This window comes from Populus euphratica, unplaced genomic scaffold, assembly GCF_000495115.2.
Source record: "Populus euphratica unplaced genomic scaffold, PopEup_1.0 scaffold1.1, whole genome shotgun sequence".
In the NCBI taxonomy this organism is placed as follows: Eukaryota; Viridiplantae; Streptophyta; class Magnoliopsida; order Malpighiales; family Salicaceae; genus Populus; species Populus euphratica.
This window is the reverse complement of record NW_011499845.1, coordinates 6,188,641-6,212,862: the sequence shown is the minus strand read 5'-3', so window position 1 is coordinate 6,212,862 and position 24,222 is coordinate 6,188,641. Positions and strand designations below refer to the sequence as shown.

Below are 24,222 nucleotides of genomic sequence, written 5' to 3'. Positions count from 1 at the left end.
ATTCGGTCGGTAGGTAAACTCCTCAAACTTGTGAACCGGATTATGAACTTCATTGTGATTATATTTTTTTAAAAAAATTATTTTTTATTTAATTATATAATAAAAAAATAAAAAATTTTAAAATCGAACAGGAACCCAATATCAAAAAGTTTGAGATCAATATAATTTCATATAAAAAGAAAAATTAAACTTGTCATACTCGTATACCAGTTAAACTCGTGAATAAGTCCATCAACTTTATAAGATTTAATAACATGCTTTTTTAAAAAACTACATGAGAAAAAAAATACATGATCAAAGTCAAGTTCAATTAATAAATAAATAAATAAATAAACACCCCACAAAACTTATAAACCGGAACAACTTTGATTACCCTCACATATCACATTAATCCTATAAAAAAACAAATTTTTTTTTATAAAAACTAATTTTTAATCACTTCAATATAAAAAGATGAAAAAGACAAAAAAAAACTTGTAAAAAAAATAACAAAAATCCAAAAGAATAAAAGGCTAAAAAAAAGGAAGAAAAAAATCAAATATTGTAGATTACTACTTTGATCCATGTTACAATGGTTATGGGTAAATAATGATTTTTCCACTCCTTTTAGTTTTTGTTAATTATTTATGGTGCCTGCGGTGCACCTAAATCCTTTTTCAAACTTAAAAAAAATGTTTAAATTACTATAAACTTTTTTGGAAGCTACATTAAAATGATTGTGGGTAAACAATAATTTTTCTACTCCCTTTAGTTCTTTATTAATTATTTACGATGCTTGCGGATCATTTATATCTGTTTTTTAATTGAAAAAAATGTTTAAGTTATGAGAAAATTTTTTGGCAACTAATGGGTCAACACTAAATTTCTTAAAATTTAGCAACTAATGGGTCAACACTAAATTTCTTGATTTGTATTTAGTTGAAGAAAATAAAATTTCATAAAATTAAATTCTCATGCTCATATTTAATCAAGTAATTTAATATAATTAAAAATAAAAATTATTTTTAAAAAATTACATTTAATAAAGAATGACAAACAAAACAATAGGAGAAAAACCATGTCATTCTAAAATTAGTGAAATATCTCATAAAAAGCAATTAAAAAAAATTAATGGAGCCCAATCTCCAATTCAATAAATGTTGAAGTACAAAACTAAAAAAACATGAACTAACACAATATCATGAAGTGAACATCTTATATTTGTATTTAATCAATTAATTTAATTTCACGCGTACAAAAACTAAATTTAACAAAAAATAACAAATAAAAAGACTCATGATAACCCAAGTCATTTTCAAAATTAATAAAAAATTATATAGGAGGCAAGTAAAAAAAATCAGCGAAACTCAATCTCCAATTAAATAAATATTAAATAATAAAATTAAAAAAACATGACATGACAAATATAATGAAGCGAGCATATAATGTTTATATTTATCAATTAATTTAATTCAATTTAAAAAATTAAATATCTCTTGAAAAAGCTAAACTTGACAAAAACTAAAAAAAAATTCAAACAACTTGAGTCATTCTTAAAACTAGTAAGAAAATCTTATAAGAAGCAGATAAGAAAATCTAACAAAGCCTGATATTAAATTAAATAAATATTAAGAGATGAAATTAAAAAAAAAACATGAGAATATAATCTTTAAGACTTGCAACTTATGAAATCTTAGATTAGAGTTCAATTAAGAAGTTTAATTCTCAACCAATTTAATTCTGAATGATGAAATTAAAAAAATAACAATATATCAAATAAAAAATAACAATAAAAAAACGAGGATAAAATTTAACATAAAAAACTTAAGGAGCATGAAATTGCAAAATAAAAAAATCAATTTTAAAAATTATTTCAAATAAAACAAACAGTGATAAAAATAATAGAGACAAAACTTGAAAGATAAAAAAAATCGAAGAGAGGTGAAATTGTAAATTAATTCAAAATTTATAAACTATTCTAAATGAAACAAATAATAAAAAATATGGAAAAATATATATAAAAAATAACAAATAGAAAGGGTGCTTTGAAATTTGAAAGGAAAAAAATGTAAAAATCAAAAGGGAGAAATAGATGAAGGGGAGAAGATTGTTAGCACCAAACCAAATGATCGCTAGACATGTGCACCGTTTAGACATGAAAAGGATGCCAAAATGATTCAAATACCATTGTAAAAGATGCTATTTGATCATTGGACGGAGCCACATGTGAAAATCAATGAGCTATCTACATGCTGAGTTTTGCAATATATGTATCAATAATTCTTTTAAAATAATATTTATTTTTATCAAATCACAAGATTGCCACCAAACCAACATGGGAATAACAAAAAAAACCTTGAAGAAAATACCTAGATGCCTTTAAATGCAAGTCAAAGAAAAAACAACTTTCAAGGGCATCTAAATTATTTTACCATGCATAAAAAATTAAAAATACCAAAATATATATTCATTTATAGTGCTCATCATAAATGCAAAAAAATCTTTATACCCCGTCAATATGCTAATGTTCGATGAATCTATGTGAAAAATATTGTACTGCATCCAAAAACTAGTTATTTAGTTACAATATTTTTTTCACATTTAAAAAGCTTAGGTTTTTTCACCGATAAAAATAAATAAATGCTTATTTTTATAGTTGAAACTGATTTCTAAAGTATATTTTTTTAAAAAAATATTAAATTAATAATTTTTTAAGTATTGTTTTTGTAACTTTAATATATTAATATAAAAAATTAAAAAAATATTATTTTCACATATTTTCAATTAAAAAACATCATTAATAATATTAACAAATACACGCCAAATACCAAGAAGCCTTTCTCAAATGCACGTACATTATCTACGCAATTAAAAGAGCTAAGAGATGGGCTCTTTCACTGTTCCGATATTATCTACATAACTAAAAGAGCTGTAGCCAACTATCTCTCTGTTTATATAACTACATACCTTAAAAGAGCCAGGAAAAAGTTTCTTCATTGTTTATATGGACAGACCAATCTTTTTTTTTTCTCTTGATTTTTTTAATTTTTTTTAATTTATATTTATCATAATTTCAAAAAACACACTGTAATATTTGGTCCATATTTAATTTTAAAAGTGTTTATTTGTTTATCTTAACATTAAATAAAAAAATAATTAAAAAAATAAAATTATTAAACTCAATGTAATTCATAATTCAAATTTTGGGTTAAGTTACAACATCTAAATTAATTTAATATATAATCGTTTTAATATTAAAAAAATATTTTTTTGATTTTTAAAAAATAAAATTATATTTTTTATTAATTATCCAAATTATTTTAAAAATCATATAGTTAAATCCGGAAGATTTCAAAACTAACTTGCTATCCCGGTTAATAATAATACTACTAGGTAATTCTACTTTACCTGAATATTTGTGGGTTGTAAACTATAATCTTTATAAATTAAACTTCAAATGGATTGGGCTGGAGATTCCTCTCTCCGTAGCTGGCCATTATGGTTTGGACAGTTTGACTGAGGTTGCTTTCTCCTAAACCAACATGGTTCGAGTCCAGGTAAAAAAAAAAGCCCAGAGCGTTCATATTTTTAAAAACTGCTTGTTGCTCTTGCATATCAGATCCCCGTTCCGAGTCCATTCCATTCCCTTAAATTAGATTTTCCTAGAATAGGTATTTTTTTGGGTGGCCAAAACTAATGTTTGATGATAGCTGCTGAAATGTATCCAAAAAAACAAAAAACAAAATGTCAGTTGTATAACAATGGATTTGGCCATTGCATAAGGCATGGATCAAACGTCCTTCATTGCAATTTATATATCTGCAATTTGAGTTCTTGGATAACAATTTGCATGTGACACCAAGACAAGGATTGAAAGATTTTATTTTTTTCTCCTTTTTTTAATTTTTATTTTTTGTGTGTGTGTGAGAGTGTGGCCTGCGGGTAGGTGGAGAGAAGAATAAATTGAAAGATGAACTCTCTCCATTGATTGTCGAGACCGATCTCCAATCTGTAACAAACGCATTAAATATCTTGACGTAACCCTAAAGTTCAAATAAAATCGTAGAACTTTTGCAAGTCTATCCCCTGATCCCCTCCCGCCCCATATGATTACCGTGACGAAGAGAGCCATGTCTGATTTCTTCAAACTGACCGGTGGTTTAATTAAAGAATTTGTCAATTTTTTTTATTTATAAAAATTAGGATCTATCTTCATCAGCTTCTTATCATGTTAGGTGAAACCTGGTCGTCGGTGTGCACTATAGATCTATGTATTTCAATTTCAACGGCTAAGATGTACCACTCTATCAACCATTTTGTTTGTTTATTTTCTTCAATTAATTTATTCTATAATACCATTCAATGATCTATTCATCTTCGGTCACTCTAATGAAAGAGGAGAATCGTGTATTCTGAACGGGCCGGCAAGCACCGACACCGTCCCTTTTCCAGCGGCTCCTCGGCTTATCTTTATTTTTATTGATGTTCTTAAACAGTCAAAATCTGTTTCTAAGTTTTTTTGTTCTCTCGATTGTTCAAATCACTCGAAAAAGATTACTTCGATTCATATTTCCCCCACTAGAAAGTTCGTATTCTGATTTAAACTGCGCTTGTAAGAAATCAACCAGACGGGCCATGCCCATCTTATGAACCACGAATTTGAGTTCTTGGGCGTGATAGCGACAAGGGGGCTGAATTAGCCACGAGGAATTCACTCATGACTTGCCCCTCCCCTAAAAGGTCGTGGGGGTAAGGATGCTTTGCCATTAGAGAGAAGAAAGTAGGGAAAACTTAATATAGCACGTAAACTATTTATATTTGGCTATGGATTTCAAAATATTTTTTGTTTGTCAACAATTGTGTAATTGTTGCTGAGATGTTGACGGAAATGATACTTCAGTTTGATGTTATCGTTACTGCTGCTGGCTCTAATTCAAGAAAATATCGCGAAAAGGAAATCCATAAACTAATGGCGATAGAGGAAGAAAATGTCCACATCAAACTAAAAAACAAGAAGTAAAATGGAGCCATGCCGCATATGATTAGAATTAGAAGCAACACACCCACCACTGAATTTTCAGAAAAAGGAGATACTTTCATTATTATTACCCCTACAAATTATCATAGACACAATAAATATGAGGACAGTCCAAATAAAACCAAACAACCATCTTCTGGAGTGGAGATAGATGCATGTCCTTTCAATTCAAGCTTTGAGATGCTTCAGATTAGATCCATCCAGACGGGGTTCCTGAGGAGGTCCAATCTCCTTCACAACTTCATGGAACGCTACCCCTCGCTGCTATATCACCTAGCCTGTCTGCGAGGCCGTCTCTTGTCTGCTAAAATACTCAAAAAATAGTTTAATGCTCCGTGAACATAGGGGTGGATAAGATAAGGTACGCATTTTGAGGAACTCTCTCTTTTGTCTGTACTCTTGTCTCTCCTTCGCTTCTTTCCTGCAATTAAAATCCATCACTGTCTTTTTTGTTTTTCTTACCCACCTTTGTCAAATAACGACTAAAGAGGCTCTCGGTAAATATATAAATTTGAGAATCATAATTTTATTAATAACTTGATTTTTTCGTCTTTGAATAATTTAAAAGAACACCTGTCTTGACTGGTTAAAGTGAATAAAATTAAAACTACACTGAAAATTGATGCTTTCTGACCGCACTTCAGTTGAAAAATCTCCCAATCACTCGGCTTTTCCTATAAAATAAAGTACGTGCACAGACGTTTGCTTATGTTACAAAGAACAGAATCTTGATTTTGATTAAAATCCATTTATGTTCTTGCTTCCTTCTCTCCATATCTCCCTCACCGTCGAGCAATTAAGGTAGCACAGCTCCTGTTTTTTCTGTTGTGTTTTTTTTTTAAGCTCTTACATAGCTCGTGATTTCTGATATAAATTGCTGGTCCTGTTCAATTTTGTTTTGATTGTTCAGATCATGCTTGATAGAGAATTTTTCACTGAGTATGGAGAAGCAAGCCAGTATGAAATTCAAGAAGTAGTCGGAAAAGGAAGCTATGGGGTTGTTGCATCCGCCATAGATACTCACACGGGAGAGAGAGTCGCTATCAAGAAGATGAACAACATTTTTGAGCATGTCTCCGATGCTACACGTATTCTACGTGAGATCAAGCTGCTCAGGCTGCTTAAACACCCTGATATTGTAGAAATCAAACATATTATGCTCCCTCCTTCTCCAAGAGAGTTTAAAGATATTTATGTGGTGTTTGAGTTGATGGAATCTGACCTTCATCAAGTTATCAAGTTAAATAATGACCTCACTCCTGAACATCACCAGTTTTTCTTGTACCAGCTTCTTCGAGCTCTCAAATTTATACATACAGGTTCTGGAACTTAAAGGACTGCTTTCTAGTTTAATTTTTTGTTTTTGATTATAGATCGATATGGACATCATGAGTTGCTCTAAAGCAAAACCTGTTTTTTGTTGCTGGAAAATGTTGTTTTTTGCAGGAAATGTGTTTCATCGAGACTTGAAGCCCAAAAATATTCTTGCTAATGCCGATTGTAAATTGAAGCTTTGTGATTTTGGGCTGGCTCGTGTGTCATTTAGTAATGCTCCTTCTGCTATTTTTTGGACTGTATGTGTCTTCTTGAATTACGGTTGTAACTTTCAGTGATTGATTGTGTTATATATGTAATTGTAATGTTTTAGAGGATCATAACATTAGTTAGATTATATTATTATATATGGTGCCTGTGGTGGCTTATAAACATTTTTTTTTTTTGGTGTTTTGTCAAGGATTATGTGGCTACTCGATGGTACCGTGCCCCTGAACTCTGCGGCTCCTTTTCATCTAAGGCATGCAAATAATAAATCCTTCTTATTCCGTTTATTATGTAGAGATGATTTGAAGGAAAAAGAAGATTGATTGCCTGTATGTGTTATTTTGGAAGCCATCTTTTAGCTGCTGCTTAGTCTACTCATTGACTCTTCTTGTTTTAAGCCAGCTTAGTATTTTGGATGTGACACTCATGCATTTTCACTTTACTAATTAATTATCTGCGTATAAGTTGTGGATTTTGACATGTCTGTCAATGAATTGGTTTTAATAAGAAATGGATGCAGTAGGAAACATTTGATCTAGAAGTTGGAACTGCAAAAGCTGCAACCCTCCAACATCATCTGTTAAATTGATGTGCACCTTGTTATTCATGAAATGTGAACTTTTTTAATAAAATCGTGTCAGAAAAACTTATGTTTTTCTAAAGCTATAGTTTGACGTGACAGATTGATCAACTGTGGTGGTGCATTTGTTGCTTTGTTTCATCAGCTATCCAGTATTTCCCAATGCTCAATTATGTTTCATGCACCAAACTACCAGTTTTAATGGTTTATTTTCTTTTGGATGAAGTGGCCTAAATTGCTTTGCTCTGGCCATTTTTCAGTTGGAATTCAAGATTTTGTTTGACACTTTTTTTTTGAACTTGTGCTCTGCAGTACACTCCTGCTATTGATATTTGGAGCATAGGTTGTATATTTGCAGAATTGTTGACGGGGAAACCCTTGTTTCCTGGAAAAAATGTCGTGCATCAATTGGAACTCATAACCGATTTGCTTGGCACTCCTTCGGCTGAATCCATTGCTCGAGTTTGTTGCCTTTCTCAATCAATTTCTTCTGCTATTTTAGAAACTTCAACCTTTCCTAAATCTGGTTTTTCCTCTTTTCACACCACTTCTTTTTTGTGACACATGCAGATTAGTAATGAAAAAGCTAGGAAGTATTTGAGCAGCATGAGGAAAAAGCGGCCAATTCCTTTCTCAAAAAAATTTCCAGATGTAGATCAATCAGCTTTGCATGTACTTGAGCAGTTGCTGGCATTTGATCCTAAAGATCGCCCATCTGCTGAAGAGATAAGATTTAGTCAAACGATAGTTTAACATTATTTTTTACATCACTCCTTTTATTTGTGATTTGTATATCCAGATTCACACAGTTTCCTTCCTGATATTAGTTTCTATTTTCTCTCCAGGCTTTAGCTGATCCATATTTTGACGGACTAGCAGATAAGGAGGAAGAACCTTCAAGGAAACCCATTTCAAAACTTGAGTTCGAATTTGAAAGGAGGAAATTGACAAGAGATGATGTAAGAGAGCTAATTTACAGAGAGGTATGATCATACTGGTGCTTGCTTCAATAATGCTTTTCTGCTTCTTTTGGTGGTAGCCTACTTTGTTTTTAATTGTGATTTGTCTTATTTTCTATGAAACAGATTTTGGAGTATCATCCAGAGATGCTAAAAGAGTACCTTCGGGGCACAGATCAGACTCACTTTGTTTATCCAAGGTCAGGAACTAAAATCTTATTGCAATGGCATGATATGAAAAAGGAAATTGCATATGCATAAAACAATAGAACACCTATTTAGTCTCAATTATGCATGCTGAAGCCTGCATTCCAGCATACTACTGTAGCTGTCATTAAAAAATGCTAATCAATTCCCTCAAGGTGTCAATAACATCATTATTCATAGAAATAAGCACTTATTAGGTCCATCTTGGGGACCACAGCATTGATACTTTCTTTTCTTGCTGCATTTCTGTTAGTTTCTTTCCCCCGACTAGATGCGTGTATGTCTGTTAGCGACTATATTATCCAGTTGATGCTTCTTTATAGAGATGGGAGATCTATTTCACTGCTAGTTTGCTACAAAAACTATGGTACCAACAAGTTACTATTGTGCATGGCAAAGCAGCACCACGTGTTATACAGAAAAAGGTTTGCATGAGAGGATTTTAAACTTTGTTCCAAATGGGAATATCATTTGCATGTTAGATTTGATTAGTCACATTAATTCAGAACTATGCATTATGTGACAATACGATGGTTTCTCCTTGTTTGTTCAAAGCGCGGTGATTGATTATTATCTCATTTTGGATTTCATTGTCCAGTGGAGTGGATCGCTTTAAGGAACAATTTGCTCATCTTGAGGAAGGAGATGGTACGAGTGACAGAAACAGCCCTCACCATAGGAAGCATGCGACCTCCTTGCCTAGGTAAGGTGGTGCAGTGGTGGAAACCTGTTAATTTCCCTACATGGTTTATTTGATCAAAGGATTTCTATTGATTTGTGCCCCTTCTTTTTTTTGCAGGGAGCGAGTCTGCACAGCTGATGAAACTGACAATGCTTTAAAGCGCAATGCATCTTCTCTTTCTCGCGCAACTGTACAGAGCCCCCCAAAGTCGCAAGCTACAGAAGAACTGCAATCTGCTAATCGAAATGCTGTAGCTATGCAGACCAGCTCCACTAAACCCAAGTGTGGCGCGCGTACTCTGTTGAAAAGTGACAGCATTTGTGCTTCAATGTGTGTGGGACTAATCGGAAATGATCGCCAGGTACATGCTCTCTGATCAATGTTGGGATTCTACTTGCAAACCTTGAAGGGTACCTACAGGAGGGTGGTTCAGAAAACATTGAATTTATTCAGCTAACAAACTGTTAGGGGTATTAGAATAGGTTACTGCTGCTATGTTCCTAATGATGTATTGCTGTAAACACTTTTATTGCTTGCTTTCTGTAATAACATTTACAAACTACAAGCACCGTGAAAAGCAGGCTTCAAAAAGTGGGGTACGAAGAATGTACCGCTGCATGTTATGCATCTCTAGTTAATTGTTACCAACTGTGCAGGTGAAATTAAATAGCTGGTCATTGGTTTATTTTAGAAGGCAGCAATTTCAAATGTTTGATGTTCTACTTCTTTATCAGATAAACTGCAAATAAGATTGCTCCATTTTGCTGCATGCCCCCTGTTTATCAGTGGAAGTTTGTTTACTGCTGTCATGTACGAGTGATTGGCACAGCACAGCATTGTATTTGATTAAACTTTTGGCTGTTATTCATGGAAACAGCCTATCTTGCCCGGTGCAAGGAAGTAAATATAACCACTAGCATTACACCTGGATAAGACCATGTATAAGGATTGAAATTGCTGCAAGGATACAAAGATCAATGTTTCAGAATCATGGTCATGGCAATGCTTTCGTGACATTGACAAGTAGCTTTTTGGTTAGTAAAAACATGGCTAAACAACACGAAAATGGCTCCACAATATCAACAGGCTCAAGAACTAGTCAAATTTGCTACCCTTGTCTGCAAGAAAGGAATGCGACCAGAGTTGTCGTTTATGTGCTCTCTTCATTTACATCGCTCAAGGGCGTTCCATTTGTTTGATTTTATTTTTATTAATTATATTATAACAATTTCAATTAAAACTCTTGCAGTTACTGGGTCTCAAGTCTTACGATTGGTTAGCAGAGGGTGCGTGCTCCTTTCCTTGGTTTTCTCCCATTAAATCGTTACCTCAAATATCTCTTGATATCAATTTCACATTGGGCTACTTTATTTTTTTTAATGGTGGTAAGCATATGATTTAGTCAAGCAAAGCTAATTACATCAAACTCTTTCTTTTCCAGTCGCTAAGAGGTAACAGGCCTTCTCAGATGACTGATCTTAGCTTATGTTGTTTCCTCGATGGTTTTCCAAAAATAGAGAATGATGAAGTTTTACCTATAGAGTTGATTAGGGTGCCATAACAGCATCAACCATTGCATTGAAGAGTTCGCATATTGTGTTGCTAAGGAGACAGATCCCTGGAGGACTTTTAACCTTTCTTGTCCTTGAACTCACAGGGCAGTTCTATTACTGCACATAACTGACAGCAGTTTCACTTCTAGGGAACTGGAAAAACCGGTGATTTGGTTCTAGGGAACTGGAAAAACCGGTGATTTGGCCGTATCCTCTACTGAAAGTCTTTAGTTGCAAAATCCACGTGAACTATGAATTATCCTTTTCTAGTTGGAAAAGAAAGACCAAGAACTGGAAGAATACATAAATCTTCTTCCCTACGAAGCTCTTTCAAGATGTTGATCGTGCAGACCTTACAATCCCTTAAGAAGCCATCCAGAAAACACATTCTTCCTTGCAACCTTGGTGGATACTTGTTATATATCAGTACCAGGTCTGATGCCAGGGTCAGTCGAAGGGCTGATGGTGCTACGCAGTATAAAAGGGGTAGCATTTATTTCTCTAGTAATTGCAATCTCAATGCGACCTGTCATTCTTCCAGATATATCTAGCTGAAAAGGGAGAATATTCGATTCTTTCCCGCAAACTTTGTGAACTGAATTAAAATATCCTTTCTTCCCCACCAAAAGGAGAGGGAGAAGGCAACAATGACATCCTAAGGCATACCAATGAGTGCCAGGAGGCTAGTTCTAGAGAATGAAAAGAGAAGATGAAGCATCTATTCAAAATTTAACAAAATGTTACCTGATTCGGAATGTGACATTTAATAAATAAAACATGGACCACTTAAGCAACTCTACAATTGCTCCATTTAACACAAAAAAAAGGAAATAAATTTTTATCTATCCTGGCATCCCATGACAGAAATTCCAATGGTCGTTCACTCATTTTGGTAGCAGTGTAGAGTTCCCAACTCTAGCCACTTCCATCAAACTGTCCATGGGAAAGAAGGTGTGCCATATATTGCTGCAAGAACATAAATACATACGCATCGAGTAAGGGCACGGAAAATTCAGTTCACTAAAAAAAAAAACACCTAGAGAGAGAGAGGTATCAGACTTCAGTAAATGAATAATCAGCAGGCTTAATTCCAGTTTCTCGTAACTGGTAGCTCACACGCACACACATACATGCACAGAGAGAGAGAGGAGAGCACCTTAACCCTCCCACAGCATTTAACATGCCAAATTTGTAAGACTAATTCACACTCGCCCTCATGCAACCTAAAGGCTAAATCAAGATAAAAGCTGGAGAAAAGAAATTCTGTTCAATAGCATTGCATTCTTTATCTTTATCTTTATCACCTATTAAAGGGCAAGAGACTTAAATGGCTTACAACCAGGATATAAGTACATTCTTGGGGTTTTAACATCATGATACATATTGTCCTGCTTTCCTGACTACCAAATGAAGTGCCATTATCAAGAATGCCAAACTAAATTCACTAATCCATTAAGCATTGCTGGTATTAGAATATGCAGTCATGATTATCCAAGAGACATGTGCAGGGTATAGTAGACGAGGCTCTGTCTTGGCCCTTTCTGCACTATCTGATTCCAAAAACAAAGACTTCTAATATAATACAGTATTTTTGTAGAATAAATCTTGACAATCTTGTCAGCCACAAACAATTGCATGGTCATGGTGTGCATTCTTTTGCATAGTATTTTAAGGAAGAATGTAAAAGAGTCCACATCACACAACTTATATTACACAATTAGTTTTTTAGGATTTTGGAAGCACGACACAATCTAAAAATTTCACAATTAATGCATATTGATGAGACTCCAATCTTGTAACGGTCATTCATGATGATCAATTTGCAGAAACTGTAGAATATATCAAAGTAATGAGGAATAAACTCTCAAACACAATACTGAATATACAAATGAGGGGAAGTAGATTCAATTACGAGCATCATGAAACTTACTGCATGATAAGCATATGGCGATTTCCCCTGACGCTCAAAGTGCTTGGCCATGATGGAGAACTCAATTGGACCCCACTCCTCCGCTTCAAAGCAATTGCCAAGTGCAGCTTTATATAACTACCACCAACAAAAATCAAACAGCATGTTCAAAAATTCTTACATCTGAATCAAGGATAAATGCCCATGTAAAACAACAAAAGTTACTTAACAGCAATTGTTGATCACAGACCTTAGTGGCGTCGGTTAAAAGCTCGGTTCCAGCAGGATAAGCTGCATAGAATTGGTCACCTCTAGAATATCCAGCTCTAGTTGTACAACACCCAAAAAAAAAAATCCACCAGAAGAAACAGCATTAGAATCAAGGTCCTGATATATGTATGTATGTGTGTGTGTGTGTGTTGCTTGCCCTAGATTGCCAAGCTCTAGTCTCTACTCTAGCACCAAAATGTACAGATTAATCTCAGATAAAAAACAGAAAACCAAAATGAGTTCGAAATATCAAGGGCCAACTATAGAATTTTTAGAATTACAATTACAAAAACAAGAAACCCAACAAATAGAAAGACCAAAAACCATAACTATAAACCCATCGAAGACATTAGAAAAACAAGAAACCCCAAAAAATAAAATTCAATGCAACAACCCACCAGAAAACATAAGTAGAAATCAAAACATAGACGTTTAAAACTTGAGTGAAAGAGTAATTGACTCACGTATTGGTTGTATAGGCATAGCTCATGACGGCAACAAAGCAATAGAAACCAGCATAAGAAACGACTCTGCGAAGCTTTTGAATCTTTATTATTTCTTTGAATCCATCATAGAGCATCATCATCATCGTCGGTTATACTGGAAGGCGAACCTGAGACACGAAATGTAGTCAAGGAATAACCAATCGAAACGTTTAATCGAACACCTCGCATGCATGATCTGACATCATAGTTTTTAGACAAGAGGACTTACGAGTTGCCCGAAAACGATAGGCAGCTTCAATTAGTGTGAATTGATCGATATTTGTAGAAGTAATAGGATGCAGTGCTTGTTCATGGTATTTGACACTCTAGCATGTAGTACCAGTTCTCTTCTTCCTTTTTTACCGTGTTTGAATCAGAAGTTCAACACTACAGCATGTCATAGTGGCCACCTGTTTTTTACAAATATATATTTAGGCTTTTCCAACTGTTTTACTTTTTACTGGTCTTTCTTTCTTATTAAAAAAAAAATCTTATTTTTAAATTGAAAAATTGATGTTTATATTTAATTAAATAAATAAGAAACCATATATGCTAATGAATGAAAAAAAATTACTGATGATAACTTAAATCTAAACGAGAACTATAAAAAAATGAAAAAATAGAAATAATTTAAGATGTTTTATTTTGTAATAAGGGTCATATTTCTAATTGTATTTATTATAATTTTTTTATAGTATAAATAAATATACACATGAAAAGTGATTTGATAGAATTGGATAAAAAAATATCATACAATAATGTACATGTTAGAAAAAAAAATATTATTAATTTATGTTAAAATTATATGATATTTAATTAAATATTAAATTGAAAAATTAAGAGATAAATATAAAAGTAAATATTCAATCTTTAAACATGGATGATAAACTCAATTCTATGTAATGAATTTATTTGTTGAAATTAATATTTTATTTGATAAAACTATAATTAAAAACTTTAGAGAAGAGAAGTGATTGAACAAAATCAAAGATTTTTTTTTTTAGCAGGGCTACACAATAAAATGCCTCCCAATATTAGAAAAAAATATTAAAACCTTATTTGTAAACTTAAAAAAAAAATCTAATCATGTTACATTAAAAATAAATCATAATAAATAAATAAAAATATGCAAAACCATATAAAGAATACAAGAACTCAATGTAGATTTAATATTAAATAATAAAATTAAAAATACGTAAATTTAATATTAAATAATAAAATTAAAAAAAATTAAAAATATAGATGAAAAAGAAATACAAATACATGATCCTGGCACAAAAGAATAATTGATAAAAAAAATTGAGTACTAAAATGAAATGAGAAAAAAATTAGGATAATAAATTCAGAGTGAAATGTTAGAGCATGTACAATAATATTGATAAAATGGGTACTAAACTTAGAAAATAAAGACTACAAATAAGTCTTCCAATTATATATTTGATTTTGATCAAGTCTCTAAAATAATTTACAAAATACATTATAGAAGATAGTATGAGTAAAAAGTTGTGCAAGGATAAAATTCATAAAAAAAAAAAACATGTTGTTAAAATATTCTTATTGGTTAAATGTATAAATAAGAGATCCACTTAACTAATAAAATTTGATGTAATGAAATAAACTGGAAATACTACTAGCTTTTAAAATTATTTCGAAAAAAAGTGTCAGTGGAATATATTTACTCTAATATACCTACCAGATATGCATTCTTAAAATCATATGAAAAAATATCTTATAACGATCATCACAAAATCGTGGATGCCTCAAACTAATATATTTATTAGCTCGTGTGTCAACATAAATCTCGAGCATTTAAAAAGCAAAAGCAAATCCCTCCTTAAAGCTAATCAGCTTTGTTCAAGTTATTGTTGTCATCGTACTTCTCCCGCCACACGGCACCGAAGATTTTTTTGTCACCACATGTATCAAAGCCGCCAGATCAGACAAACCTAAACAACAAAAGATCAACAATTCTCCCGTAACCAAGTCCTCCTTCGCTAATGGAGTCAACAACAGTCATCATTCTCCTCCTCCTCCTCCTCCTCCTCCTCCTCCTCCTCCTCCTCCTCCTCCTCCTCCTCCTCCTCCTCCTCCTCCTCCTCCTCCTCCTCCTCCTCCTCCTCCTCCTCCTCCTCCTCCTCCTCCTCCTCCTCCTCCTCCTCCTCCTCCTCCTCCTCCTCCTCCTCCTCCTCCTCCACCATCCTTCAGCCACGTCATCAACATCCACCTCTATTTTCCCAAACGAGGCTCTCCCCACAAAATCAGGTTATATCCCTGTCAAACCCAAAACCAACTCAGCCATTTTCTACACGTTTTACGAGGCTCAAAAACCAACTTCACCTCTTTCCCAAACCCCACTTCTCATCTGGCTCCAAGGTGGCCCTGGCTGCTCCTCCATGGTTGGGAACTTCCTTGAACTTGGCCCTTATCGCGTTGTCGATTCGCAAGACAACGAACACCCTGCTCTTCAGCCCAATTTAGGCTCCTGGAACCGTATTTTTGGCCTCATTTTCATCGATAACCCAATAGGGACCGGATTCAGTATCGCTTCGAGCCCTGAAGAGATACCAAGAGATCAGCACACTGTTGCCGAGCATCTCTTCGCCGCCATCTCTGAGTTTATTAAACTAGACCCAGTGTTCAAGACTCGCCCGATTTATATAACCGGAGAGAGTTATGCAGGAAAGTATGTTCCTGCAATTGGTTATTACATTTTGAAGAAGAATACGAAGCTGCCTGTGGCGAAACAAGTGAATCTGAAAGGTGTTGCTATAGGTAATGGGTTAACGGATCCGGTGACACAAGTCAAAACTCATGCCCTGAATGCTTACTTTTCTGGATTGATCAATGAGAGACAAAAGGGTGAACTGGAAGAAGCTCAAAGGGAGGCAGTTAAGTTGGTTAGAATGGGAAATTGGAGTGAGGCAACAGATGCAAGAAGGAGGGTCTTGCATTTGTTGCAAAACATGACAGGACTAGCCACTTTGTATGACTTCACTAGGAAAGTGCCCTACGAAACAGAATTGGTAACTAAACTGATGCAACTAGCCGAAGTGAAGAATGCATTGAAGGCAAATGAATCTATAGTTTTTGAGGATTGTAGTGACACGGTGGGGGAAGCATTGTATGAAGATGTAATGAAGAGCGTTAAGTATATGGTGGAATTCTTGGTTAAGAAGAGTAACGTGTTGTTGTATCAAGGGCATTTGGATTTGAGAGATGGAGTGGTTTCAACAGAGGCTTGGGTGAAGACAATGAAATGGGAAGGGATAGGGAAGTACTTGATGGCTGAGAGGAAGGTGTGGAAAGTAAATGGTGTGCTTGCTGGGTATGTGCAGAAGTGGAGGAGTTTTAGCAATGCTGTTGTGTTAGGGGCTGGGCATCTTGTGCCTACTGACCAAGCAGTGAATTCTCAGGCTATGATAGAGGATTGGGTCCTGGAAAGAGGGGTCTTTGCTAATGCGGAAGGGGAGCTCTGAAATCAATAAGCTGCTACTACTGCTAATGTTGCAAGCGGAGGATTTCGTGTCAGACATTGCAAAGAACAAATCCCACGCTTCGTTTTCATCTATCACGCACCATCCAAGTGATGTTTTTATTTGAACAACATGATGGGATTGTGTCTGCTGGATCTTGTTTTTATTTGAATTAACACGTTATTCAGAGGAGATAAAACTGAAATAACATCTTATCCAATTTCCTCTATCCATTCTACCATCCATAGATGCTTCTGTAGACGCGACAGATTGTCATCAGACACACTTCACCTTTTACCATATGAAATCTCAAGGTTCCTGGGAAATTCACCATACATGTAACTGGTATGGTATCTCTGTAGCAATATTGACTTTGAAAACCACTTAATTTTTATAGTTTCAGAGGCAAGGTCCATCCACCGAATATTTTTAACATCGAGACTATTTTGCAACTCCATTTGTAGACTCAAATCATTCCATGATTTAATCATTTCATCCCAAGTCCCTATTGCTTGTGCAACATTTGGCTTTCACTGGTAAGGGGAAAGAATATCCAGCCAGGGGGCAATCAATCCATGGTCTTATTTAACAATGCCGAACGTAACTCTTCTCCATCAAGCGACTGAAAGTTGAAGGCCAGAACGTAGCTGGCTATAGCTCTATTTGCAATCACGGTTTCATCATTTGCATTCCATGTTCCCTTCTTAGCTGGCATTATACAGAGACCTGAGAAATATACACTCTCATTTCATCCCAAATCTAAGTTTCCCCCACATGACCAAATATTTCCCCAACGCTCCTCATAGCAACATCCAATTCTAAAATTGATAGATAAATCTTGCTCCCCCCTTTTGCCTCGGTCCTCTTAGAAAAAATATCAAATCGAAAAGAAATTGATGCGATGACTCAAACCCTAGACGCCGCCAGCACTTCCCACGTTTTTGCTTGAACAGAATTGCCCTCCAAACCCTAGTCGAGATGCGTGGTGTAGATGTAAAAAGCAGGGGGTGTGGATTTTTTTTGTCTTTGAACAGAAAAATGTGAGTTTGAAAACGTTAATTATAATTTTTTTTATTTGTTCAATAAAATAAAACTAGTTAATTCACTTAAAATTTTAAAATATAGAATTAGATTTGTTTTTTCAAAACTTTTTTTTTTGTTAATAACTTAAATCTAGACTAGAAAAATTAAAAGATATATATAATTTAAAATATTTCATCTTGGTCATTTAGTTATTGTTTTTAATAACTTTGTTTATTAGAATTAATTTTTTACCTAATAAAATAATAATAAAAATAAATACATGTAAAAAACAATTGGATAAAATCAAATAAAAATGTATCATGCAAGAATGCATATTGTAGGAAAAAATATTATCGGAGAATCAAGTAAAAATTATATAATATTTAACCAAATATCAAATATCAAATTTTTAAAAATAAATGTAAAAATAAATATTTGATATTCGCAAACTCAATTCTATGTAATAAATTTTTTTCTTAGAATTAAGATTTTATTAATGAAACAATAATAAAATACTTCAGAGAAGTGATTGCACAAAATCAAAGAATTTTTATTTTCTGAGTAGGGCTACACAAAAAAGAAAATGCCTTCCAATATTAAAAAAAATGTTAAAATCTCATTTGTAAACTAAGAAAAAATTTAAAAAATCGTAAAGAATTGTTAAAAATATGTTAAACCTAAAAAAATCTACATTAAAAAAATAGTAAAGAATTGTTAAAAATATGTTAAACCATAAAAAAAAAAAAGCAATACAAGAAATCAATAAAAGTCTAACATTGAATGATAAAAAGAACTAAAAATATAGATGCAGAAAAAAGAGCTCAAATATACAGGCCTGGCCACAAAAGATGCAATTGATAAAAAAAGAAGTTGGACTACCAAGATGAAAAAAAAAAAAGGATGATAAATTCAGAGTAAAATGTGAAAGCATGGACAATAATATTGACAAATTGGGTACTAAACTTGGAAAATAGAGACTACAAACAAGTCTTCCAACTATATACTTGATTTCGATCAAGTCTCTAAAAAATATTCTGCGAAATACATCATAGAAGATAGTATGCATAAAAAATAAAACAATTACAAGGAAAAACATGTTATTAAAATATTCTTATTGGTTAAATGTCTAAATAATTGATCCATTTAACAAATAAAATTTAATGCAATGAAATAAACTGGCAATATATTTACTCTAATATTAAAATTATTCCGAAAGAAAGTATTAGTGGAATATATTTACTCTAATATACAAGATATGCATTCTTAAAATTCTATGAAAAAATATTTAATAACGATCATAAAATAATCGGGGATATCTCAGACCAATATATTTGGTGTTAACATGAATCTGCATTTAAAAGGCAAAAGTTAATTCTTCCTTGAGCAAGTGAAAGGGGTGTGCTAAATAAAAAATAATAAATAAAACATAAAAAATATTATTTTAATTATTTAATGATAATTTTTCATGCTAAAAAAATACAAAATAAAATGTTAAAATACCTTTTCTCTTTTAAAATTTCTATTTTTATATATTTTTCAAAAAAACTAAAACCAACAAATTAGAACCATCAAAAAATAAACCAATTAAATATAATTATGTCAAAAAAATAACATCAAACTTATTAAAAAAAATAATATATTTATTTTTTTCACGTTAATACAATTGTTCTTTAAAATAGTTTTTTTTCTCATTACAATATGCATAATAAAAAAAACCATATTTATTGAATTCAAAATACTATTTTACTCTTCAAAATAGCATCTTTCCCTCGGAGATGCTCTTTATAATAAGCTTTGTTCAAGGCATTATTGTCATCGTACTTCTCCCTCCACGCGGTACCGAAGATTCTTTGGTCACCACATGTATCAAAGCCACCAGATCAGACAAACTAAACAACAAAAGATCAACAATACTCCGCTAACTCCGTCCTCCTTCGCTAATGGAGTCAACAACAGTCATCATTCTCTTCCTCCTCTTCCTCCACCATCCTTCAGCTACGTCATCAACACCCACCTCTATTTTCCCAAACGAGGCTCTCCCCACAAAATCAGGTTATATCCCTGTCAAACCCAAAACAAACTCAGCTATTTTCTACACGTTTTACGAGGCTCAAAAACCAACTTCACCTCTTTCCCAAACCCCACTTCTCATCTGGCTCCAAGGTGGCCCTGGCTGCTCCTCCATGGTTGGGAACTTCCTTGAACTTGGCCCTTATCGCGTTGTCGATTCGCAAGACAACGAACACCCTGCTCTTCAGCCCAATTTAGGCTCCTGGAACCGTATTTTTGGCCTCATTTTCATCGATAACCCAATAGGGACCGGATTCAGTATCGCTTCGAGCCCTGAAGAGATACCAAGAGATCAGCACACTGTTGCCGAGCATCTCTTCGCCGCCATCTCTGAGTTTATTAAACTAGACCCAGTGTTCAAGACTCGCCCGATTTATATAACCGGAGAGAGTTATGCAGGAAAGTATGTTCCTGCAATTGGTTATTACATTTTGAAGAAGAATACGAAGCTGCCTGTGGCGAAACAAGTGAATCTGAAAGGTGTTGCTATAGGTAATGGGTTAACGGATCCGGTGACACAAGTCAAAACTCATGCCCTGAATGCTTACTTTTCTGGATTGATCAATGAGAGACAAAAGGGTGAACTGGAAGAAGCTCAAAGGGAGGCAGTTAAGTTGGTTAGAATGGGAAATTGGAGTGAGACAACAGATGCAAGAAGCAGGGTCTTGACTATGTTGCAAAACATGACAGGACTAGCCACTTTGTATGACTTCACTAGGAAAGTGCCCTACGAAACAGAATTGGTAACTAAACTGATGCAACTAGCCGAAGTGAAGAATGCATTGAAGGCAAATGAATCTATAGTTTTTGAGGATTGTAGTGACACGGTGGGGGAAGCATTGTATGAAGATGTAATGAAGAGCGTTAAGTATATGGTGGAATTCTTGGTTAAGAAGAGTATCGTGCTGTTGTATCAAGGGCATTTGGATTTGAGAGATGGAGTGGTTTCAACAGAGGCTTGGGTGAAGACAATGAAATGGGAAGGGATAGGGAAGTACTTGATGGCTGAGAGGAAGGTGTGGAAAGTAAATGGTGTGCTTGCTGGGTATGTGCAGAAGTGGAGGAGTTTTAGCAATGCTGTGGTGTTAGGGGCTGGGCATCTTGTGCCTACTGACCAAGCAGTGAATTCTCAGGCTATGATAGAGGATTGGGTCCTGGAAAGGGGGGTCTTTGCTAATGTAGAGGGGGAGCACTGAAATCAGTAAGCTGCTACTACTGCTACTGTTGCAAGTGGAGGATTTCGTGTCAGACAATGAACAAATCCCACGCTTCGTTTTCATCTATCACGCACCATCCAAGTGATGTTTTTATTTGAACAACATGATGGGATTGTCTCTGCTGGATCTTGTTTTTATTTAAATTACCACGTTATTCAGAGGAGATAAAACTGAAATAACATCTTATCCAATTTCGTCTATCCATTCTGTCATCCGTAGATGCTTCCGTAGACGCGACAGACTGTCATCAGACACGCTTCACCTTTTACCATATGAAATCTCAAGGTTCCTGGGAAGTTCACCATACATGTAACTGGTATGGTATCTCTATCGCATCGCTCTGTAGCATATTGACTTTGAAAACCACTTAATTTTTACAGTTTCAGAGGCAAGATCCATCCACCGAATATTTTTAACATCGAGACTATTTTGCAACTCCATTTGTAAGAATCAAATCATTCCATGACTTAATCATTTCATCCCAAGTCCCTATTGCTTGTGCAACATTTCCCTTTCACTGGTAAGTGGAAAGAATATCCAGCCAGGGGGCAATCAATCCATGGTCTTATTTAACAATGCCGAACGTAACTCTTCTCCATCAAGCGACTGAAAGTTGAAGGCCAGAACGTAGCTGGCTATAGCTCTATTTGCAATCACGGTTTCATCATTTACATTCCATGTTCCCTTCTTAGCTGGCATTATACAGAGACCTGAGAAATCTACACGCTCATTTCATCCCAAATGTAAGTTTCCCCCACATGACCAGATATTTCCCCGACGTTCCTCATTGCAATATCCAATTCTAAAATTGATAGATATATCTTGCTCCCTCACTTTTGGCTCTGCACTCTTAAAAAAACAGAAGAAATGTTTGTTTATTGAAAAATAATTTTTTTTAAATAAATTTTTAAAAAATAAATTATTTTTTAATATTTTATAGTGTGATAGAAAATAAGTTAGGGAATACTTTCCAGTATTTTGTTATGTTATGAAAAATAACTTATTAATATTTTATTTTTCTCAAGTTTATTAATATTTCTAAATTTTTCAAAACCTTCAAAAAATATTTTTTACCCCAAGGTTTTTAGAAAAATACTTTTTTAAAAATTAAATTAATTTTTTTTAATTAAAAATTATTTTTTGTTAATCAGTTTTTACAATGAAAAATAAAAAAAATTAATTTTTTTTAAATTGTTTTTTAAAATATTAACATATTCCAAATAAAAAAGACATTGATGCTATGACTCAAACCCTAGACACCGCTAGCACTTCCCACGTTTTTGCTTGAACAGAATTGCCCTCCAAACCCTCGTCGAGATGCGTGGTGTATATGAACAGATTTTTTTTTTTCTCGAACCGCAAAACGAGAGTTTCAAAACGTTAATTATAATTTTTTTTTATTTGTTCAATAAAATAAAACTAATTAACCTACTTAAAGTTTCCAAATATAAAAATAAAATTTTTTATCGATAACTTAAATCTACACTGGAAAAATTAATATATAATTTAAAATATTTGATCTTGGTATTATTTTTAATAACTTTATTTATTAAGATTAATATTTTACCTAATAAAATGATAATAGAAATAAATACAAGTGAAAGTGATAGGATAAAATCAAATAAAAAAATATCATATAAGAATGCAAATGTTATAAAAAAAATATTATTATTTTATAAAAAAATCAAGTAAAAATTATATAATATTTAACCAAATATCAAATTAATTTTTTTAAAAAATAAATATAAAAATAAATATTTGATCTTTAAACATGGTCGCAAACTCAATTCTATGAAATAGATTTGTTTATTAGAACTAAAATTTTATTTGATGAAACAACAATAAAATACTTTAGAGAAGTGATTGAAAAAAATCAAAGAATTTTTATTTTCCGAGTAGGACTATACAAAAAAAATATTAAAATCTTATTTGTAAACTAAGAAAAAATTAAATTATGTCACATTAAAAAAATTTACATTGAGAAAATGATAAATAATTGTTAAAAATATGCTAAACCATTAAAAAAAAAAGCAATACAAGAAATCAATAGAAGTCTAACATTGAATGATAAGATTGAAAGGAAAAAAAAAACTAAAAATATGGATGCAAAAAAAAGAGCTCAAATATACAGGCCTGGCCACAAAAGATGCAATTGATAAAAAAAGAAGATTGGACTACCAAGATGGAAAAAAAAAAAGGGATGATAAATTCAGAGTAAAATGTGAAAGCGTGGACAATAATATTGACAAATTGGGTACTAAACTCGGAAAATAGAGACTCCAAATAAGTATTCCAACTATGTACTTGATTTCGATCAAGTCTCCAAAATATTTTACGAAATACATCATAGAAGATAGCATGCATTAAAAGGGTTGAATGTACAAGGATAAAATTCATAAAACAATTATAAGGAAAACATGTTATTAAAATATTCTTATTGGTTAAATGTATAAATAATTGATCCATTGAACTAATAAAATTTAATGCAATGGAATAAATTGGCAATACTGCTGGCTTTTAAAATTATTTTGAAAAAAAGTATTAGTGGCATATATTTACTCTAATATGCATTCTTAAAATTCTATGAAAAAATAATTAATAATGATCATAAAAAAATCGTGGATATCTCAGACTAATATATTTGGTGTTAACATAAATCTCTAGCATTTAAAAAGCAAAAGCTAATCCCTTCTTGAGCAAATACAAGGGTCTGCTAAATAAAAAATAAAAAAAAATTATTTTAATTTTTAATGATAATTTTCTCTGCTTCAAAAAAAATGCTAAATAAAATGTGAAAATGCTTTTTTCACTTTAAAAATGCTATCGTTATATATATTTTTTAAAAAAAACCAAAACAGAGCCAACAAAAAACAAACCAATTAAATACAACTATGTGAAAAAAAATATCAAATTCATTGATTTTTTTTTTCACTTTAATACAATTGATCTTTAAAATAGTTTTTTTCTCATTAGAATATGCATAATAATAAAAAAACCATATTTATTGAATTCAAAAAACTATCACTTCCAAATAGAATCTTTCCCTCGGATATGCTCTGTACAGTTAATCAGCTTTGTTCAAGACATTATTGTCAATTTCTCTGGTCACCACATGTATCAAAGCCACCAGATCAGACAAACCTAAACCACAAAAGATCAACAATGCTCCGCTATCCCAGTCCTCCTTCGCTAATGGAGTCAACAACAGTCATCTTCCTCTTCCTCCTCTTCCTCC

General features: G+C 33.0%; 4 protein-coding genes across 10 annotated transcripts; 3 read left to right on the top strand and 1 right to left on the bottom strand.

The window, feature by feature from the left end:
- Positions 1 to 5,141: 5,141 nt before the first annotated feature.
- Positions 5,142 to 9,754, top strand: LOC105124911 (mitogen-activated protein kinase 12-like). 3 transcript variants are annotated; one of them, XM_011025121.1, is made up of 10 exons: positions 5,142 to 5,378; positions 5,928 to 6,336; positions 6,464 to 6,591; positions 6,753 to 6,812; positions 7,452 to 7,601; positions 7,710 to 7,865; positions 7,985 to 8,122; positions 8,225 to 8,298; positions 8,904 to 9,008; positions 9,105 to 9,754. In XM_011025121.1, the coding sequence occupies exons 2-10, from the start codon at positions 5,931 to 5,933 to the stop codon at positions 9,361 to 9,363; spliced, it is 1,476 nt and encodes a 491-aa protein (XP_011023423.1). In that variant the 5' UTR covers positions 5,142 to 5,378; positions 5,928 to 5,930; the 3' UTR covers positions 9,364 to 9,754. The 3 variants fall into 3 exon arrangements, with proteins under 3 accessions (XP_011023423.1, XP_011023433.1, XP_011023414.1); XM_011025131.1 differs by lacking the exon at positions 5,142 to 5,378 and adding an exon at positions 5,610 to 5,703; XM_011025112.1 differs by lacking the exon at positions 5,142 to 5,378 and adding an exon at positions 5,613 to 5,818.
- Positions 9,755 to 11,115: 1,361 nt separating this feature from the next.
- On the bottom strand, positions 11,116 to 13,628 carry LOC105124906 (uncharacterized). Its single transcript, XM_011025100.1, has 5 exons — positions 13,434 to 13,628; positions 13,187 to 13,332; positions 12,700 to 12,784; positions 12,471 to 12,587; positions 11,116 to 11,506 (listed from the first exon to the last, which is right to left on the bottom strand). The coding sequence occupies exons 2-5, from the start codon at positions 13,306 to 13,308 to the stop codon at positions 11,456 to 11,458; spliced, it is 375 nt and encodes a 124-aa protein (XP_011023402.1). The 5' UTR covers positions 13,309 to 13,332; positions 13,434 to 13,628; the 3' UTR covers positions 11,116 to 11,455.
- Positions 13,629 to 15,168: 1,540 nt separating this feature from the next.
- LOC105124873 (serine carboxypeptidase-like 50) lies at positions 15,169 to 16,918 on the top strand. Of its 3 annotated transcripts, none has more exons than XM_011025046.1 (2): positions 15,169 to 15,219; positions 15,358 to 16,918. In XM_011025046.1, the coding sequence occupies exons 1-2, from the start codon at positions 15,202 to 15,204 to the stop codon at positions 16,678 to 16,680; spliced, it is 1,341 nt and encodes a 446-aa protein (XP_011023348.1). In that variant the 5' UTR covers positions 15,169 to 15,201; the 3' UTR covers positions 16,681 to 16,918. The 3 variants fall into 3 exon arrangements, with proteins under 3 accessions (XP_011023348.1, XP_011023357.1, XP_011023365.1); XM_011025055.1 differs by having other exon boundaries at positions 15,200 to 15,219; positions 15,367 to 16,918; XM_011025063.1 differs by having other exon boundaries at positions 15,202 to 15,224; positions 15,372 to 16,918.
- LOC105124890 (serine carboxypeptidase-like 50) lies at positions 15,170 to 21,370 on the top strand. Of its 3 annotated transcripts, none has more exons than XM_011025092.1 (2): positions 15,170 to 15,243; positions 19,677 to 21,370. In XM_011025092.1, exons 1-2 carry the CDS (start codon positions 15,202 to 15,204, stop codon positions 20,964 to 20,966), a joined length of 1,332 nt encoding a protein of 443 aa, XP_011023394.1. In that variant the 5' UTR covers positions 15,170 to 15,201; the 3' UTR covers positions 20,967 to 21,370. The 3 variants fall into 3 exon arrangements, with proteins under 3 accessions (XP_011023394.1, XP_011023385.1, XP_011023376.1); XM_011025083.1 differs by having other exon boundaries at positions 15,177 to 15,240; positions 19,668 to 21,370; XM_011025074.1 differs by having other exon boundaries at positions 15,188 to 15,252.
- The last annotated feature ends 2,852 nt before the right edge of the window (positions 21,371 to 24,222 follow it).

Coding starts and splice junctions, on each gene's coding strand:
- LOC105124911 (XM_011025121.1), top strand. CDS start 5,931: ATGCTTGATAGAGAATTTTTCACTGAGTATGGAGAAGCAAGCCAGTAT. Junction 6,813..7,451: donor GCGGCTCCTTTTCATCTAAG/GCATGCAAATAA, acceptor TGTGCTCTGCAG/TACACTCCTGCTATTGATAT. Junction 7,866..7,984: donor ATCGCCCATCTGCTGAAGAG/ATAAGATTTAGT, acceptor TTTTCTCTCCAG/GCTTTAGCTGATCCATATTT.
- LOC105124906 (XM_011025100.1), bottom strand. CDS start 13,308: ATGATGATGATGCTCTATGATGGATTCAAAGAAATAATAAAGATTCAA. Junction 12,785..13,186: donor AGCTATGCCTATACAACCAA/TACGTGAGTCAA, acceptor TTTTGGGTGTTG/TACAACTAGAGCTGGATATT. Junction 11,507..12,470: donor CGCCATATGCTTATCATGCA/GTAAGTTTCATG, acceptor ATGTTCTTGCAG/CAATATATGGCACACCTTCT.
- LOC105124890 (XM_011025074.1), top strand. CDS start 15,202: ATGGAGTCAACAACAGTCATCATTCTCCTCCTCCTCCTCCTCCTCCTC. Junction 15,253..19,676: donor TCCTCCTCCTCCTCCTCCTC/CTCCTCCTCCTC, acceptor CTCTTCCTCCTC/TTCCTCCACCATCCTTCAGC.